Here is a 19,439-nt window from a genome sequence, read left to right as displayed (position 1 = left end):
TGAGGTCCTGCTAGGCTGCTGCTGCTGCTAAGTCGCTTCAGTCATGTCTGACTCTGTGCAACCCCACAGTTGGCAGCCTACCAGGCTCCCCTGTCCCTGGGATTCTCCAGGCAAGAACACTGAAGTCAGTTGCCATTTCCTTCTCCAGTGCATGAAAGTGAAAAGTGAAAGTGAAGTCACTCAGTTGTGTCCGACTCTTAGCGACCCCATGGACTGCAGCCTACCAGGCTCCTCTGTCCATGGGATTTTCCAGCCAAGAGTACTGGAGTGGGGTGCCATTGCCTTCTCACTGCTAGGCTACTGAACCAAAATAAGAGAGACTATCAACTAATTAACAACCTGTTGCTGTGGGAATCCAAATCGAATCTGCCATCTATTCTGAAGACATGAACTTCTAAAGCACCAGGAACCAAAGTTATAGGTCTGCCAATGGGCTGGTCACAGAAAACTTCTTCTTAAAACCTGAAGACAAACAGAGCAGCCAGGGAAGGGATCAAAAGATATCTAGCACAAAAGTTGCAAGTGTCTTGCACTGACTGACTGACACTATAAGTAGATTTTATAATTTCTGGCGGCATTAGACGTAAGACCATTTAAATAATTTCCTTAAAATAAAAACAAAAGATGGGGGAAAAAACAAAAGATGAAAGTTTAGAGAATCTATTAATAGGGTAACAGCCAAAGCTTAGTCATAGAAGATGATTTTATCCAGGTGTTAGTAACTTACTTTCCCTAAATATACTAAAACAGAGAGAGGAAGCAGAAACTAATTTAAGTCTTTATTTTATAAGGTTATAATTTAAAGAAAAACTAGATCCCAAAAGAGCAACTGCATCCATGTTACAAGAAGTCATACATGTCTACTAGAGAAACACTGGTAGAAATTTAAAACTCCCTTATATATTGACGTATTCATATCAACAAAGACAGATACGGATATTCAAGACATGATCTAGTTCTGGTTTTTAAAATAATTTTATGAGAGGATTTTATTTTTACATTTTATGTTTGTGCCTGGATTTTAAAAAGTAATCAGTAAGGAGTCATATTGTTATTTTCAGATAGGTATCAATAGTGTTATTAACAAAAAATAAACATTCTGTCAACCTAGTAATTCTCCATTAATGGGTGAAGTGATCTAGTTTCGAAGTTTAAGAAAGCAGTAGGTAAAAACTTCAGTTTCCATATTACTTGTAGAAGCAACTTACCTAATAGTCAATTTCACAGGCTCAGGTGACCCATTCACACTGACCAGGAACTCTTCTTCAAAGTGCCCTAGGATGGCAGAACTGAAGGAGATCTGGACAGCCTGGACTCCGCTTGGTTCGATGATGCCTTCTTTGGGACTGAAAACAAAGCAGGCCCCCAGAGGTGAAACTGGAGGGATCACATTGAAGAGGGCATCAATGCTGCCTTTGTTGGATAGCACTGCCTGTATCAAAAAGACAGGAATGAAAAAAGTAGGCAACGGGACTCCGATTTATTTTCATATAAGCACCAACACAGAGACAGCTGCAGGAAGACAGCTCCAAAGAAAAACTTCAGGGGAAAAATGAACAGTGTTCTGTTTAAAGACAGGAGTCCCAAGCCAGAAAATAATTTTGTGTTTTTATCTCTTTAAAACGGAGTTAGTCATACGTATTATACTTATGCTATAAAGACTGATCATAATCACATCTACTGAAGAAGAACCTTCAAATACCTTTTATTCTATCCATGAAATTATCAAGGGAAGGTAGGTCTTTCTCTTATACACATGAGAAGGCTGGGATTAAGTGACATGCTGAAAAGTAAAAATCAAGTCAGAATAGAGGAGCAAGAGCTATCTAAGCCTATCTTTATAATGTAGCTTGAATAATGTAGATGAGGTATAATTGTGGATTCCAGATTGCAAAGGTTCTCTTTGTTGCACCATTAGATTTCATTCTATTGTGATATTTTCATCTCAAACTCTAACGGAGGGATAACTGTTTGGGGATGCTTATGCAAGCTACTGTTTTACTACAGAGGAGTTTTATTCCTTTATATCAGTTTCTGGAACCAATTTGCCCATATTTGATTGCACACTAGGTGTGTGTGTAAAAGCTCATGCTTGGCATTTAGAGGCCTCTACGCTGGCTCTGTCCACTGCTCCTGCTGCCACTTGCCACAGGTGCTGCTGTGAGCCTGTAGTATTGCCACACGGTTCTATTCCTGGACTTCTAGAACACAGTCTCCATTCCTTGCCAGTGTTTACACCTGAGCAAGTGAACAGCCATTCTCTCTATGTAGAAAGTGCCCTCAACCTACACTCAAACACTGGAGGAAAAAAAAAGAGGAGATAATGAAGAAAGATTCAAACAGGTATGTGAGGCATGTCAGGAACAAAGCAAGCCAAGAGAGAATTTCCAAAAGAGGTTGAATGTGGACAGAGGTCAAGGAGAATAAGCTTTGAGAAAATGCTACAGATATTTTACGTTTAATTAGGCCATCCCTGCCCTCAAAGAAGAAAGTAATTCCAAAAGAGCGTGATTGTGGAATCCAGAGTACAAATGTTTAGGGAGTGCGCAGGTGAAGAGGAAATAGTGGTTGACTGTTCCAGATTGCTGTTTTCACATTAGTGGTAAAAAGAGAAAATGGGGATGGCAAAGCTGTAGGAAGGTATGGTAGAGGAGCTCTAGACTATTTATATTATTGAATGAGATAATGCACTCAAGGCCCAGACTAGATGTTTGATGTTGTAATAAGAAAAGGGGACTAGGTAACCGAGGTAATAGGACTTAGGTGGGTGTAGGGGGTCCACTAGATTAGGCTGCCTCCTGAGGAGCAGAGAAGAAGGAATCAAGAGCATAAGTAGGATAGAGACAGGGGCTCTTGCAAAGGAAGAAACTGCTCCTGCCAAGAGAAGATGGATGATTCACCAAAAGATACCTGTTACTTGATGTTACTCATCTCTTTACATTTATTTCCCATTTCCCTTGTTCTAAGTTCCTTGGTCATAGGAACCACATTTTATTCTTTACTCCTTTGAAAAAGACCATGTAGAAAAGTGATTATGATCATGGTCTCAGAAGTCAAATGTCTGGGTTCAAATCCTAGCTTTTCCACTGACTTTACAAGCTGTGTGACCGTGCAGAACTGCTTGGCGCCTCTGTGCCTATTTTCCTATCTGTAAAATATAAGTACTACTAACTTCTCAGATTGCTATGAAAATGAAATTTATTAAATTACTTTTAGACTAGTGAGTGGCCATGAGTGTTCACAAAGGACAGTGATTGATATTTATATACCCAGTGTTGAGCCGAATGGGTTTAATATTTATCTGTGCTTCAAAACTAATACAATTTGTAAAGTTTAAAAATAAAATAAAAAAAAAAAAAGATGCAACTGATATGTACTAGTGGTAACTTGAAGGCAACTCAAAGGTACTGGTGGTAACTTGAAGGACCTTTGTTCTCCTCTCTGAGCTGGTGCAAGGACTGCCTTTTCTGTTGTCTTACTCAGATTTTCTATAAGGGGGCAACTCTATTTTCAAGAATATGCGTTTCATTCTTCTCCCCCCTGACAAACCAGAAACTCCTTATATATACGGAATCCAGGAACTTGTTTGGTCGCACAAATCTGACATCTTCTGATTACTAGTAATGCTCTTACCCTGTAGTCCAACTCCTTGGAGAGGGGGAAATTTGTAGAACTTCACCTCTCATTTGTTTTTCTTCTAATTACACTGGGGAACAGTGTATACACTTGGGGATTATTCTTTATGTATCTGCTAAGCTCAGCAATGACTAAGAGCAATAGCTAGTTATTCAAATCTGTCTCAAGTAGGTAATGTAATAAATTGAAACAGAGATGCAGTGAGGCATCAGCATTAAATACGCAGTGTGTGCAAAATATTCCTGTAAGAAGCACCTTACCATGTCCTTCTCTGGCACTGCACAGCTCTCAAAACTGTCCAGTTTAATGCTACACTTCATTTAACACTTATTTAGCTGGCTGTGGTTTGTTACTGTTCAAATGTGGGAGGGTGGGAAGTGACGGGCTCAAGTACACTTCTCTTAAGATTTGTAAGAAATTATTATTATATTCAGGCAAACCCTACCCATTTTGCATCAGAACTAAATGTTCTTTTCTGCTGCAGCATCTATAAGACACAGTCTGTAAGGTATAAGTGAAATTTATTCTGGATAAACTACAGGCAGAATATCAATTCAATAAGAATTCATACCTGTTTCCCTTTAAGTGACTATTTTCAGAATGCAATACAGCACAATGCAACATGGTGGGTGTGCCACTTTTCATTTTATGACAGTCACGCAACTGATCACTTCATTTAACGTGTGCTCTTAGGTATATTCCACGTCAACATGACATTAACATCTCTATTTACCTTTCAAATCATCCCATTTGGGCTATCCTTAACTCTGATGAATGTGATGACAAATGACATAGCAGGAAGCTCTCAACATCAGCTGGGCACTTACCTTCCATGCCAGGTTAGGCTGGGCTGAGAGGTAAGTTGCCTGTAGACTGGATTTGCCCACAATGAGATGCCAAGAGATGGACAAGCCAGCAAAGGGCCTTCTCTTCCCCCAGGATATAGGGCCCTAGTCACTCACTGCTCACTAACATTTCCAAGCTATGTGACCTTGCCAAGTTACTTAACAAATGTGGCAGAGTCAAGTTGGCTGTTCACTGGACCCATATCCTCTTCTTCCTGTGCCTACGCTAGACTACATTTCCCAGTCACCCTTGCAGTCACACACCCTAATAGAATGTGAACAAAAGTGATACGTGCCACTGCTGGTGCTGCCTCCTATAAAAACCTCTTGTGCGCATCCCTCCATGCTCTTTCTTCTACTGTCAGTGTGATACACGTGAGATCGCAATCTTGCAAGTCACATGTGAGGGGCAAGGCGGGCAGAGCCATGAGACAGAAGGAGGCTGAGTTCCTGATCCTCTGCAGGAGGAGAGCCCTCTGCTGATGAGCAAGTTTGTCTGGGACTTTATGTTAGGAACAAAATAGATATGTTATTGTATTTGTTTGTTGTAGTATGTAGCATTACCTTATCTACCTGCCTCAGCTATAAAATGGGAACAGTCATTGTATCTACTTCATATGGGTATTGTGAGGACCAAGAGAACTCATATATGTGTGGTCCACACACCTGAAGGGTGAGAATGCTGAATTAACTGCTATGTGCCTCATATTTCTCATTTATAAAACAGTACATAAAAATTAGAAACGACACACGCCTATGTAGCCATCACACATAATTAAGCATGGAACCTGATGCCTGTTTGTCTCTCACTAAGTGAAGGCTTTTGTTTTTACATCCATACAAATATAAACACAATTTAGGAATCTTTCTACAATAACCTTTCTAGGTTATAGTTTTATATAGTGTAAACAAATGTCCTAGACACGAATTTAATGATGAAGTGACACTGCAGTAATTTTGATCCTCATGAACCCATGGGAACACCATGTAAAAAAATCATTTTCTATTTAATTGGAAAGACAAAACAGGGAGATTGCTTCCAGGAATCAGGATGATTGGTTTTTAAATCAGAGAAAATTAAATTAAAATTTTAAATTAGAGAAAACCCTGAAGTGTGAAAATAGCTATCCTCATTAGGACATTCTGGAAAATGTAAAAGGTCCTCCATTCTCTGATCTGTAGGATTTATGTTGTCAGAGAACAAGAATTAAACAGATAGGGAGATGCATAATATTTATGGTGTCCCCCTTTGCCATTCATAAAATGATGCTGATAAAATCAATACAATTATGAATTTGATGCCTTTTGTAAAGTTAGAAGGGCTGAAAGGGATGGAAAAAATTGCTTCCTTCAGTAAGACTGGGATGATGAAGAGAAGTTTGATCATTTGGGGTCCAAATAGGTGTAACAGTAAAAAAATATGATGGCAAAAATTTCCTATCAATAAAAACATATAAAATCAAACAAAAACAGCACATACTTTTGAGTCTCAGTGAACAATCCTAATGTTTACCTCATAACAATGTACAGAGCCAACAAAAACTTTTCCAATATCCAGCAACTCAAAGTTGAAATGAATCTTTGGTCCCATTCCTTCCCCTTTGATTCGGAGGGGCAGACGGATCTCTCGACCTGTAAAAACAATTTAGATTTTATTACCTAAGTGATGCTCTATTACCCTAGATCACCCACAACTTCTTATTAACAAAAACAGTCAAGATTATTGCAACAGCTCCCTGCAATGGACTGAGGGAACATAATTTAACCAATGCTAAATAATTCGCTTATCTTTGAGAAACAAAAGTACTATTATTTTCTTAACTTTAGAGGACAGCTTATATTGAAAGTGAGACTGATCTTTTAGCAGAAAATTTTTTTTAATTCAACCCCATATTTTAACTGTATAAAGTTTCTTATAAAGGAAAATAGTATCTCTAAATCAAAGAGAAATGGTCTCTAAAATATGACCATAAGATGAGAGTTGACATGGGGCTCCAAGAGACTTGTTCACACTGATCTTTCCTAGATTTAGAAGGAGCCAGGGCATTAACAGATCTGAGTCCAGGAGTCTAATCTGACCCTCACTTTGCAGCTTCTTTCATGTAGAAGAAATGGAATCCAGACTTTATTTTCTTGAGCTCCAAAATCACTGCAGATGGTGATTGCAGCCATGAAATTAAAAGACACTTACTCCTTGGAAGGAAAGTTATGACCAACCCAGACAGCATATTAAAAAGCAGAGATATTACTTTGCCTACAAAGGTCCGTCTAGTCAAAGCTATGGTTATTCCAGTAGTCATGTATGGATGTGAGAGTTAGACCATAAAAGGCTGAGTGCTGAAGAATTGATGCTTTTGTACTGCAGTGTTGGAGAAGACTGCTGAGAGCCCCTTGGACTGCAAGGAGATCAAATCAGTTAATCCTAAAGGAGATCAGTCCTGAATATTCATTGGCAGGACTAATGCTGAAGCTGAAACTCCAATACTTTGTCCACCTGATGCGAAGAACTGACTCATTTGAAAAGACCCTGATGCTGGGCAAGATTGAAGGTGGGAGGAGAATGGGACGACAGAGAATGAGATAGTTGGATGGCATCACTGACTTGATGGACATGAGTTTGAGGAAGCTCCAGGAGTTGGTGATGGACAGGGAAGCCTGGCGTGCTGCAGTTCATGGGGTCGCAAAGAGTTGGACATGACTGACCGATTGAACTGAACTGACTGAATACATCTGGAACATTTTTACATATCATCACCTAAAGATGTACTAAATACTTTTAACCAGTCCCTTCTGTGGATATTTAAGTGGTTTCCAACTTCTCATTACAACATATAGTGTAACTAATGTCATTGAATACATTTATGATCAGTTTCCTATATTTTCTTTAAGCACTTTGAAGACATCATGCTATTCTTTCTTGTCTTCTACCATTTCTGTTGAGAATTCAGTTGATTGTCTTATTGCTCATTTGAGATAATATGTCTTTTCTCTGACCACTTTTCCTTTGTTTTTCTGCAGTTTTACCGTAACATTCTCGTGGTTAGGATTTATCCTTTGTGAGATTTACTGCATTTCTTGAATCTATGGATGAATATCTTTCAACAATTTGGAAAAATTTTAAGTCATTAACTCTTCAAATAATGCTTATGCTCCATTTTCCCATTTCTTTACACACACATACACACAAACTTTTTGCCCCATTCCCCTCAGTTCTTATGCTCTTTTCTGCATTTTGTCCTTACATGCTTTAGTGTACTCATTATTTTATCTAATTTCCAGTTTACAAAATCTACCTCTGGCTATACCTAACAGGCTATTAAATTCATCTACTGAGTTCTTAATTTGTCATCATAGCTTTTCAGTGCAAGACTTTCTATTGGATTTTTTGTAGTTCCCAGGCCTCTGCTCAATGTTCTCAGTGAGAACATTTAAAAAAATCTGTGTCTGAAAAATTCTATTACTTGGCTCTCTATGGGTTTGTTCTCATTGTTAACCTTAATATTCCATCAGTTTGTGTTACCTCCTTATATACTTGGTTATTTTTGATGGAGGGCTGGCTGGTCAGTGTACATAAGAAACTGTAGATATAATTCAAAACCCTAATAAGATGTTATCTTCCTCCAGGAACTGCGTGGTAACTAGGGGATATTAGTGATCCCAGATAACCGAATCTAACCACTGGCAGCAAGAGTCTGTGACAGAATTAAGCCCTGCACCAAATCACTGAAGTGACTATTTTCTCAGTTCTACCAAGAAGGGTATGTAGAGAGGACCATCCTACATACAGAAGAGAAGTTAAATTTCTCATATATAAAAGATACCTTAGAACATTCAGTTCAGTTCAGTTGCTCAGTCGTGTCCAACTCTTTGTGACCCCATGAACCACAGCACGCCAGGCCTCCCTGTCCATCACCAAGTTCCGGAGTCTACCCAAACCCATGTCCATTGTGTCGGTGATGCCATCCAACCATCTCATCATCTGTCATCCCCTTCTCCTCCTGCCCTCAATCTTTCCCAGCATCAGGGTCTTTTCAAATGAGTCAGCTCTCCGCATCAGGTGGCCAAAGTATTGGAGTTTCAGCTTCAACATCAGTCCCTCCAATGAATACCCAGGACTGATCTCCTTTAGGGTGGACTGGTTGGATTAGGGATTAATTATCTCTTGGAACCTTGGTGGAGAAGCATCTTAATCAAATCTGCACCTGAAAAATTATCCAAAGCTGAGCTCTAGTTCTTTTAAGGACTTATTTCTAGTCCCCACTTTACCGACTCCCACCTTTACACATGGGCGATTTCCAAGGTTCATAAACATCCCATGAACTCCTATGTTTTCTTTCCTAACTCCATTTAATTTTTCAGTCTGTGCAGTATCTGCCCAAAAGTCAGTGTCACTGAGAATAAAGAGACCCCTCCAGATCTGATTGTTTTGGTTTCTTTCTTCTCATGGATCTTGGCCTGCAAATCCTTCAGTGTCTTGGCAGCTCTCTTTTGATTTCTAAACAAGTTTAAAAAAATATTTTTTCTAGTTCTTTTATTCTTTTAGTTGCTCTGAGATTGTGTGCATGTGAGAGAGAGACTGAGGAAGTTAATCTAAATTACCCAGCTCACCACAATTGGAAGTTTAATGCCAGAACAAAAGGATGCACATTTGATAGTTTGACAGTTATGGCTGTATTATCTTCCAGAATGGTTGCATTACTTTACACATAAACATCAACAGTATTAACAGTGTTGAATAGTTTCTGTCTGTCCATGTTGTCCCTCAAAAATCAATGCTCTAAATATTTGATAATTTAATAGGCTTTCCTTATACCACTATAATTTCAAGCCATTTAAGGAAAAATTATGTATTTGCTCTGCGTGTAACATTTTAAAAATCTGAAATAATTTTGATGCTACATTAGATGTAATTTTCAGTATTACAGCAAATACGTTTTGAACAACCAAGTGATATTACTGGTTATTAATTAACTAAATATCATCATTATAACTCCTTGTGATATTTTATGTTTCATTGTCTTCTATTGCTATTTAGGTTCTGTGTCTTTAGTACCTTCTCTCCATGATTATCCTTTTAAAAACAAGGATATTTGTCTCTGAGCTTCCCAGGTGGCACAGTGGTAAAGAATCCAGCTGCCATTGCAGGAGCCATAGGAGACACGGGTTCCGTCCCTGGGTCAGGAAGATCCCCTAGAGAAGGAAATGGAACCCACCCCAGTATTATTGCCTGGGAAATGCCATGGACAGAAGAGCCTGGAGGGCTACAGTCCATGGGGTCGCAAGGAGTCAGACACAACTGAGCATACACACATGCCCACACACATTCGTCTCTGTCCCCTCTAGTGCTTGGCAACACAGTGGTCATTAGGCAAGGACTGCTTTGATTACAAGAAACAAGAGCACTCTTAGTAACATTTGGGATAGTTGATTTATTCAAAGGGTTCCCCCAATCCATGTGATCCCTGGAAGTACAGATCAGGTGCCAGCTTGACAACACTCAAGAACATCAGTAAAACTTTCAGAGAGCCCAAACCTTATTACCCCACTTCAGTATTTTAGACTTTTAATCTTCAAACCTGTTGTGAAGGCAGTGATTCAGACTCCCTGGTCAAGAGAAAAGTATTTTGACAGAGATCCAACTTTCAGAATGGCAAAGAAAGAGAACTTCAAATGTATTGTGGAATAAACTGCAAGCCTATTCATTATTGTCAGGCTTAAAGCTTTCCCAATCTGTTACCTTGACTGCCTTCCTTTAATAAAAAAAAAAAAAAAAAGAGGAGAGGTGTTATAAGAAAGCAGTGAGCCAATGTTTCTTTGGGAATTATTAATTACTTCAAAGGTGACTGTCTTATTTGTAGCTAGCCATTTCCCTAACCCAGAGCAGAACAGGAGTAAAGTAATACCCAGACTTGCATTTGCAAGAGATAATTTAAATTTTAGTGTTACATTACAAATGCTACATTTCCACAAGATTTTCGAAGCAGGGATTTTTCTTGTTTTGGTAAAAGGCAGCAAGGTGGACAAGTGTGCAGGAACTAGAAAGCTCTAAGGACAGATTCCTTAACAGAAGATCAAAATATTACAATATTTTTAAAATAGGGAAGCTTCTCATTTATGATTATAGTGTCCTGGTTTCACAGGTAAGAAGCAGGGAGATGTGCTATAAAATCTCTTTCCTGGCCCTAAAATCTGTGAATGTACTAGACTACATTGTATCAAACACCAGAAAATGTAACCATGGGCTTTCAAAAACCTGCCATCTAAGATATACTAGATGTTCAATATGATACTTGAGCTCCATTCTTATGCAATGAGACAAGAAAAAGGAGGGAAATGTATAAACAGAAAGAACAAATCATCATTACTAACATTTTAGGATGATCTTACCTGAAAAATCCTAAAGAATCTATAAACATTTTTTAAAATTAATAAGACACAGTAAGATTAATGGTTACCAAATTAATATACAAAAATCAACTGCATTTCTACAGAGGGCAACAGTCAAAAATTAACTTTCAAGATATTGTTTAAAATAGCAACAAAAATATAAAGTACCTAGGAATAAATCTAATAAAATATACTTAAGACCTTCAAGGAACAAATGTTAAACTTTACTGAAAGATATTAAGAAAGATCTAAATAAATGGAGAACTAGGTTATGTTTTGAAGAGAAGACTCAATGTTATAAAATTGTCAAGTTTTCTCCAACTGATCTAAGTCTATAATTTTAATGTGCTACTAAACAAAATGCCAGTAGGTATAATTTGATGGTTCTTTATAAAATTTAAGTGTAAAAATTAAAGGGCCAATATTAACCAAGACATTTCTAAAGAAACACAAAGTGAGGGGACATTTTAGTATATGAGGACTTGCCCTTTCATATACTAAAATCTATTATAAATACATTGTAATTAACAGTGTGGTATTGGGCAAAAAGTGCAAAATAACTGAGGAGACAGAATACAAAACTCAGAATAAATGCACATATATACGTAAATTTGACTTATGACACAGCAGGTGCTAGAATCAGTAGGAAAGATGGACTACACAGTATAAAGAGCTAAAACAACTGGGCAGCAACATAGGATCTGTGGTAGCCAAATAATGGCCCCGAAGATAACCATGTCCTAATTCCTGGAACCTATAAATATTACCTCGATACCACAAAAGGGTGAATACTATCGTACATGACAAAAGATGTGATTAGGAATTTTGAGATGGGGATATTATCCTGGGTTATCTTGACTGTGTGTATGCTCAGTCACTTAGGCATGTCCAACTCTTTGCGACCCCATGGACTGTAACCCACGAGGGTCAGTCCATGGAATTTGAAAGACAAGAATACTGGTTGCCATTCCTCCTTCAGAGAATCTTCCCAACCCAGGGATCAAACTTGCATCTACTGTGCATCCTGCATTGGCAGGTGGATTCTCTACCACTGAGCCACCCAGGAAGTGTCTATCCTGATTATCATAGCTTAGCCTTTCAATTTTATTCTTCTATCCCAAAGTTGTTTTGGTACAATTCTAAATTCTTTGCATTTCCATATGAATTTGAGAATAAGTTTGTCAATTTCTATCAAAAAAAAAAAAAAAGCAACTTGGATCTTAATTTGAATTGTATGAATCTATAAATGAATTTTGGAGAAAAATGACATCTTAATATTTAATTTACCTATATTAACAAGGTACAGTTCTTCATTCAGTTTTGTCTTTAATTTCTCTCAGCAATGTTTTATAGGTTTCCACATCTTTTGTCAAGTTTATCTTTAAGTAATTTGTATTTATTAATGCTTTTGTAAGTAATATTGCCTTTTTAAAAATTCAATTTCCCATTGTTCTCTGTCTAGAAACACAATTGATTTCTCTCTATATAAATCATTCCCTGCAACTTTGCTACACACTTATTTTTTAGTCCACAATAAAACAGATGCTCTCTAGCACCATCTCCAGATTTCGATATAATAAACATAGATGAAACCCAAGAACCCACATTTTTAATGAGCAGCCAGAGTAATTCAATGAAGATTCTCTAAGAACGCTACCTCAAGAAATATATAAACACGGTTAACTACATTAACTTCTGACAACAGGGCAGAGTAAGCTGACTCAGCACATCCTTTCACTTTAAATACAAAAAGAACTTATTAAAAGTGTGACAGACATGTAGCTTTAATATTTATCCAAGTCTTAAAAAAAAAAAGAAGAATTTATTAGGTGCTAGAAATAAAAAAATCATGTGCCAAGCAGGAGACCTGGGTTTGATCCCTGGGTTAGGAAGATCCCCTGGAAAAGGAAATGGTAACCCACTCCAGTATTCTTGCCTGGGAAATCCCACAGACAGAGGAGCCTGGCAGGCTAGTTTATGGGGTCATCAAAGAGTCGGACATGACTTAGTGATCGATTTTCATTTTCACTTTCAGAAATTAAAAAAAGAACTCAGAGATTTGTAAAGTATATACAGTCTTATGATGTAATGGCTTCAGTTTAAGTACCCTCACAGAAACAGGGCATATGGCTATGCTCCTATCTGGGAATGAGGAACTGAACTTAGATCCTTGCATAAGTCCAGGACCTTGGAAAGGATGCCTCTTTCCAAAAAGGCAACTAGAAAAATTCTACCTATAGGGCTAGGGAGGCAGTGATGAAGTCTGTCCTCTACCCTGCAGTCTGAATAAGGGAAAGACACCCCCGCTAGAACTCAAAGTCCCATGTATAGATACAGGATCCAAATCTACACTTTATTATAGATGAAAGGACTGATGCTGAAGCTGAAATTCTAATACTTCGGCCACCAGATGTGAAGAACTGACTCATTTGAAAAGACCCTGATGCTGGGAAAGATTGAAGGTGGGAGGAGAAGGGGATGACAGAGGATGAGATGATTGGATGGCATCACCAACTCGATGGACATGAGGTTGAATAACCCCAGGAGTTGGTGATGGACAGGGAAGCCTGGCGTGCTGCAGTTCATGGGGTCACAAAGAGTTGGACATGACTGACCAACTGAACTGAACTGATAGGTGAAAGATTGAGTGCAGAAGGAGAAGAGGGCATCAGAGGATGAGATGGCTGGATGGCATCACCAATGCAATGGACATGACTTGGGCAAACTTCAGGAGATGGAGAGGGACAGGGAAGCCTGGTGTGCCATGGGGTTGCAGAGTTGGACACAACTGGGCAACCAAACAGCAACATAAGTGAAAGAATTAGAAGCTGAGAAAATAAAAGTTGCAAGGTCTTGAAGAAATAAAAAATTGTTTTGAAGGACCATTCATGATCTAGTACTTATGCTGTGCTAAGTTCGTTTAGGTTGCTATAATAAAATACTGTGAGGGTTAAACAACAAACATTTATTTCTCACAGTGCTGGAGGCTGGGAAGTCCAAGATCAAGGTACTGGCAGATTCAGCATATGGTGAGAGCTTGCTTCCTGGTTCACAGATGCTATCTTCTCACTCACATGGAAGAAGGGACAAGGGAGCTTTCTGGGGTCTCTTTTATAAACAGCACTAACCACATTCATGAAGAGTCTGCCCTCATGTCCTAATCACATCCAAAGGTACTACCCTCCAGTTACCATCACATTGAGTACTATATTTCAAAATATGAATTTGGGAGTGAGGGGGTAGGGACACAAACATTCATTCCACAGCACATGCTAAAGATGAGCTAACAACACCTATGTTTCAAGTCATCTGAAGAATCAGTTCAATATGGGGGAAAGCAGTGGTTACCACAAACATGTAAATTAGTATTCCAAAAGTTTGAGATAATAGAAAAGTCTAACATGCAGCATTCTTAAAATCTTTAAAGATGTAGATGAAGAAATAGAAACCATGTGAAGCAGATAAATCAAAGTATTAAAACCAAATAGAACTTCTAAAACTGAAAAGCCAAACTGATGAAATAAAAACTAAATAAATGGAGTAGAAATAGCTGAAGAGTCAACTGGAAGAAAAATCTTAGAGAAAACCCAGAATGTATTACACAAGGAAAAAATGTAAAGGAGGGACTTCCCTGATGATCCAGTGGTTAAAACTCTGTGCTTTCATTGCAGGGGGCAAAAAGGAAAAAAAATATAAAGGAGAAGTGAAAAGATTTTTTTAATTCCATGGGAAAGACATATATACAAAAGAATTTCCAGAAGGAGAAAACTGAGATAATGAGATGAAAACATTGAAGAGATAACTGCTGAGAATTTTCCAGAATTGATGAAAGGTACTTACATTAAAGAAGCATACCAAATTTGAAGTAGGATAAATAAAGGTTAACCCATTTAGGTGAAATTGTACAACACCAAAGCATAAAGTAATTCTTAATATTAATCTAATAAAAAAAGACAGATAACCGAAAGAAATGACAATTGGACTGCAGGAGATTTCTCATCTCAATAACTGAGTCCACTGTTCACGCCACAAGGAAGCAAGCAGCCACATGGAGAGGCCACAACAGGGCTTGCAGCAAACAGAACCTGGTGAGGGCCCTGCCAACAGCTAGGATCAAGTGCCAGATACAGATGAGCTAAAAAATGCTATCAGCCTCTACTTTCAAGCTTGCCGAGTTGTCCTCGTGTGGAGCAAATAGTGCTGCCCTTGTTGAATCCCAAATCACAGATCTATGAGCAAAATAAGTGATTGCTAGTTGTTTTAAACCACTAAATTGGGGGTAGTCTGTTATGCATCAAAAGATAAAAAGAGCAAAGTGACAAGCAAATGACGGTTTTTATTTTGCTCACATAGGACACTGGGACATATGGATTTGGGGGAGGATAGGATTTTAGGGGATTGGGACATGCTGCTATTACTGATGATGATTAATAAGGATGAAAATTAAAATAAACATTGATTTGATGGTTACCTTCTCTTCATGTTTATGAACCATACAATTGTATTTACTATAGGTTTTAAATAAGCTTCAATGTATAGTGTAGCTAGTCCTCCCACATTATTCCTGTAGAATTTTCTAGGCAATGAGGAATTTATTTCTTCCCTAAAGGAGTTTTAGAATGAACCTAATTAAAACAAAATAAAACACCTTACTGATATTATCACTGGGATCACATTGCATTTATAGGGAGAACTGATTTATTTATACTGTTGATTTTCCTGACCAAAATCATGAGCATTTCTATTTGTTCAAGCTTTCTTAAATTTGGGTAAGTATAAAAGATGATACTGGTATATTATTCTCTGTATTTTTCTTTATGTTTGAAATATTTGATAGCTGAAAATGTAATTTAAAGTAGCTGATTAAGAAAATAATTTCGCATTCATAGGAATAATGCACCTTATATTATCATCAGGGTGCAATCCGATGAGTTTTGAGAAAGCCAACTTACAACTATATAGCATATCACTCACATGAAAGCCAAAGTGAGAGTGTTAGCCACTCAGTCATGTCCGACTCTTTCACGCCCCCCTGCACTATAGCCCGCCTGCTCCTCTGTCCATGGGATTTTCCAGGAAAGAAAACTGGAGTGAGTTGCCATTTCTTTCTCCAGGGGATCTTCCTGTCACAGGGTTCAAACCCATGTTTCCTGCATTGGCGGGAGGATTCTTTATCACTGAGCCACCAAAACTCTGAAAACCCCCAAACGTTAATGACTTCAGTAATTTAACTTTCTCTTTCCTAAACCTCCATTCTTTAGTTTAATTAGGATAAACCTCAGAAGTCCCAAGTTGTGCTAAAAACTCAGATGTTTCTCTTGGGATGCACGGAGTGAAAACAGACAATGAGGTTTCACCTTAATTGGGCCTTTCAAAGAAGTGGGTACATCTGGAGTCACTTCCACCATGCTGCTTTTCGGAATTGGACTCTGAAGCACCCATTAACCATGTTCTCTAGCAATATATTTCACAGTTTAAATCAGGAAGTGTTACTTCCTTTGAAGTTCTCATATGGTGTATTCAAACCAAATATGTGTGGTTTCCCTTCGAGGTTTTTTTTTTTTTTTTTAAGGGTAATCTTTGGCCACCTCATGCGAAGAGTTGACTCATTGGAAATGACTCTGATGCTGGGAGGGATTGGGGGCAGGAGGAGAAGGGGACGACAGAGGATGAGATGGCTTGATGGCATCACTGACTCGATGGACGCGAGTCTGAGTGAACTCCGGAAGATGGTGATGGACAGGGAGGGCTGGCGTGCTGCGATTCACGGGGTCACAAAGAGTCGGACATGACTGAGCGACTGAACTGAACTGAATCTTTAAATCAGGTATTTTCACATTCCACAGGAAAGTCAAGATGGATGAAAGATCAGCTTTGAGACCTAGATCAAACCACCAGCAAGTTTTTATAAATATCTAATACACAGGTTTAACCACTTCTAAGAAAATCTGAAAATTTTAAATGAAAAAAATTCAGTATCAGATTAACTGAAAAGGTTTTAATGATGTTATATTTGCCATATTCAGGTCTAAGCTGCTCATTCCCCACTTACAGCCCTTCAGGGATTCCCTGCTCCCTGAGGATGAAGTCTGAGCTTCTTAGTCGGCCAGTCAAGGGCAGGCCTCTGAGAACTGGTTCCCACCTACTATACACCAGCCTACAGCTTCATTTCCTGCCCTCGCCTGTCCCCTCCCAATCTCGGTTTCTGTCTGATTCACACCGTAAGAACTTACAATTCTTTGTCATTTCATGCTCATCATATTTTTACATAGTGTTTCCCTGTTTTCACAAGTGTTTCCCTTCCTGTCATGCCGAGGCCCTCCTTTTTTTCCACTTGACTAACAAATATTTCAAGGGTCACTTTCTCTGGGACCTTCCATGCAAACTGCAAGACAGAGCTATTCTTTTCAATAATTTTCATTCATTCACTCTATGGCATTATATAACTATTAGTTTCTGCGTCGGTTCCCCCCACTCCATTCTATCTTTCTGAGGGCAGAAGCTATGCTTTTGTGCATCTTTGTACTCATGGTGCCCAGTTATAGAAGCTTTCAAATGAAGAAAAAGTTGCAGTTGGAGATGGAGGTTAAATTTCACGCATTCCAAGAGGCCTCCCTCAAGACCAGTGACATTGGCCTTCCCTGCCACCTCCTGTCTCTGAACATATATTCACATAATGGAATACTTCACAACAATGAAGATGAAACGCAACTAGAGCTATAAGCAGCAACGTGGATGAGACATGTAGATTGATTCCAATCATGTACATTCCAAAAGCAGGCATACTAAATTGTAATATTTAGCTACACAACATTCAGAAAATGAAGACCATGGCATCTGGTCCCATCACTTCATGGGAAATAGATGGGGAAACAGTGGAAACAGTGTCAGACTTTATTTTTTTGGGCTCCAAAATCACTGCAGATGGTGACTGCAGCCATGAAATTAAAAGACACTTACTCCTTGGAAGGAAAGTTATGACCAACCTAGATAGCATATTCAAAAGCAGAGACATTACTTTGCCAACAAAGGTCCGTCTAGTCAAGGCTATGGTTTTTCCTGTGGTCATGTATGGATGTGAGAGTTGGACTGTGAAGAAAGCTGAGTGTCAAAGAATTGATGCTTTTGAACTGTGGTGTTGGAGAAGACTCTAGAGAGTCCTTTGGACTGCAAGGAGATCCAACCAGTCCATTCTGAAGGAGATCAGCCCTGGGATTTCTTTGGAAGGAATGATGCTAAAGCTGAAACTCCAGTACTTTGGCCACCTCATGCAAAGAGTTGACTCATTGGAAAACATTCTGATGCTGGGAGGTATTGGGGGCAGGAGGAGAAAGGGACGACAGAGGATGAGATGGCTGGATGGCATCACTGACTCGATGGACGTGAGTCTGAGTGAACTCCGGGAATTGGTGATGGACAGGGAGGCCTGGCATGCTGCGATTCATGGGGTCGCAAAGAGTCGGACATGACTGAGCGACTGAACTGAAGTGAACACAGGAATATAAACTATAAGTGAAAGCAAGGAGATAATGATCGTGAAGGAGAAAATGATGATTACCTATGGGGAAGTTGGAGTGAAGGGAGTGTGACGGGGAAGGAACACACAGGAGCCTAACGAAGGTTTGAGATATTCTATTATTGATCTTGGTGGCAATTACATAATGTATGCTCCGTAATTCAGAGAAGGCAATGGCACCCCACTCCAGTACTCTTGCCTGGACACTCCCATGGACGGAGGAGCCTGGTGGGCTGCAGTCCATGGGGTCGCTAAGAGTCCAACACGACTGAGGGACTTCACTTTCACTTTTCACTTTCATGCATTGGAGAAGGAAATGGACTCTTCTTGCATGTGTATTAGTTCTCTAATGCTGCTACAACAAACTACCACAAACTTAGTGGCTTAACACATAAACTTATTCTCCTAAAAGTTCGGTAGGTCCAAATCCAAAATGGGTCTCACTGGCTTAAGATCAAGGTGTTGGCAGGGCTGTGTTCCTCTCTAGAGGGTCTAGGAGAAAACACCTTTTCTTGCCTTACCTATTTCCTAGAGGCTGCTTGAATTCTTTGGCCTTTTTAGCTTCAAAGCCAGAAACGGCTGGTATAATCTTTCATACAAGGCAGCATTCTGACACTGAGCCTGATATTTCGGCCTTCCTCTTGAACATGTAAGGACCCTTGTGATTATTATTGATTGAGTCACTCAGGACATTTTCCATACCTTAAGGTTAGCTCATTAGTAACCTAAACTCCATTTTCTACCTTAATTCCCCTTTGCCATGCAAAGTAAAACACCCACAGATACTGGGGACATGGACGCCTTGGGGAGGCCATCAGTTTGCCTACCACAGCAGACAATATGTACGTTTCTAAATCTGTGTTCTATTTCTCAGTGACAAAAGGTTAAAAGTAAAATTTGGTATATAAATACAAAGAATTCCTATACAACCATGAAAAAGAATGACCCTTTTAAACTTAGTGTTATGGAATAGTCTCTAAGAAGCATTTAAAAAGTAGTGTTAGAACTACTGTGTAAAGTATGCTGTCACTTTTGCAAAAAAGTATGAGGAAAAC

The 19,439-nt window shown here is 38.9% G+C and overlaps 1 protein-coding gene across 1 annotated transcript in view; it reads right to left on the bottom strand.

Annotated features, from left to right (window-relative positions):
• The window catches only part of HYDIN (HYDIN axonemal central pair apparatus protein), a 339,719-nt gene that overhangs the window by 206,022 nt on the left and 114,258 nt on the right, over positions 1-19,439 (bottom strand). Inside the window, 2 exon segments of the mRNA XM_086351674.1 lie at positions 1,209-1,432; positions 5,995-6,113. Coding sequence (XP_086207800.1) covers positions 1,209-1,432; positions 5,995-6,113 — 343 coding nt within the window.

This window comes from Bos grunniens, chromosome 18 (genome assembly GCF_055505025.1).
Source record: "Bos grunniens cultivar Pamir isolate PY7600 chromosome 18, Bosgru_T2T1.0, whole genome shotgun sequence".
In the NCBI taxonomy this organism is placed as follows: domain Eukaryota; kingdom Metazoa; phylum Chordata; class Mammalia; order Artiodactyla; family Bovidae; genus Bos; species Bos grunniens.
This window is presented reverse-complemented; position numbering and strand designations above follow the sequence as displayed.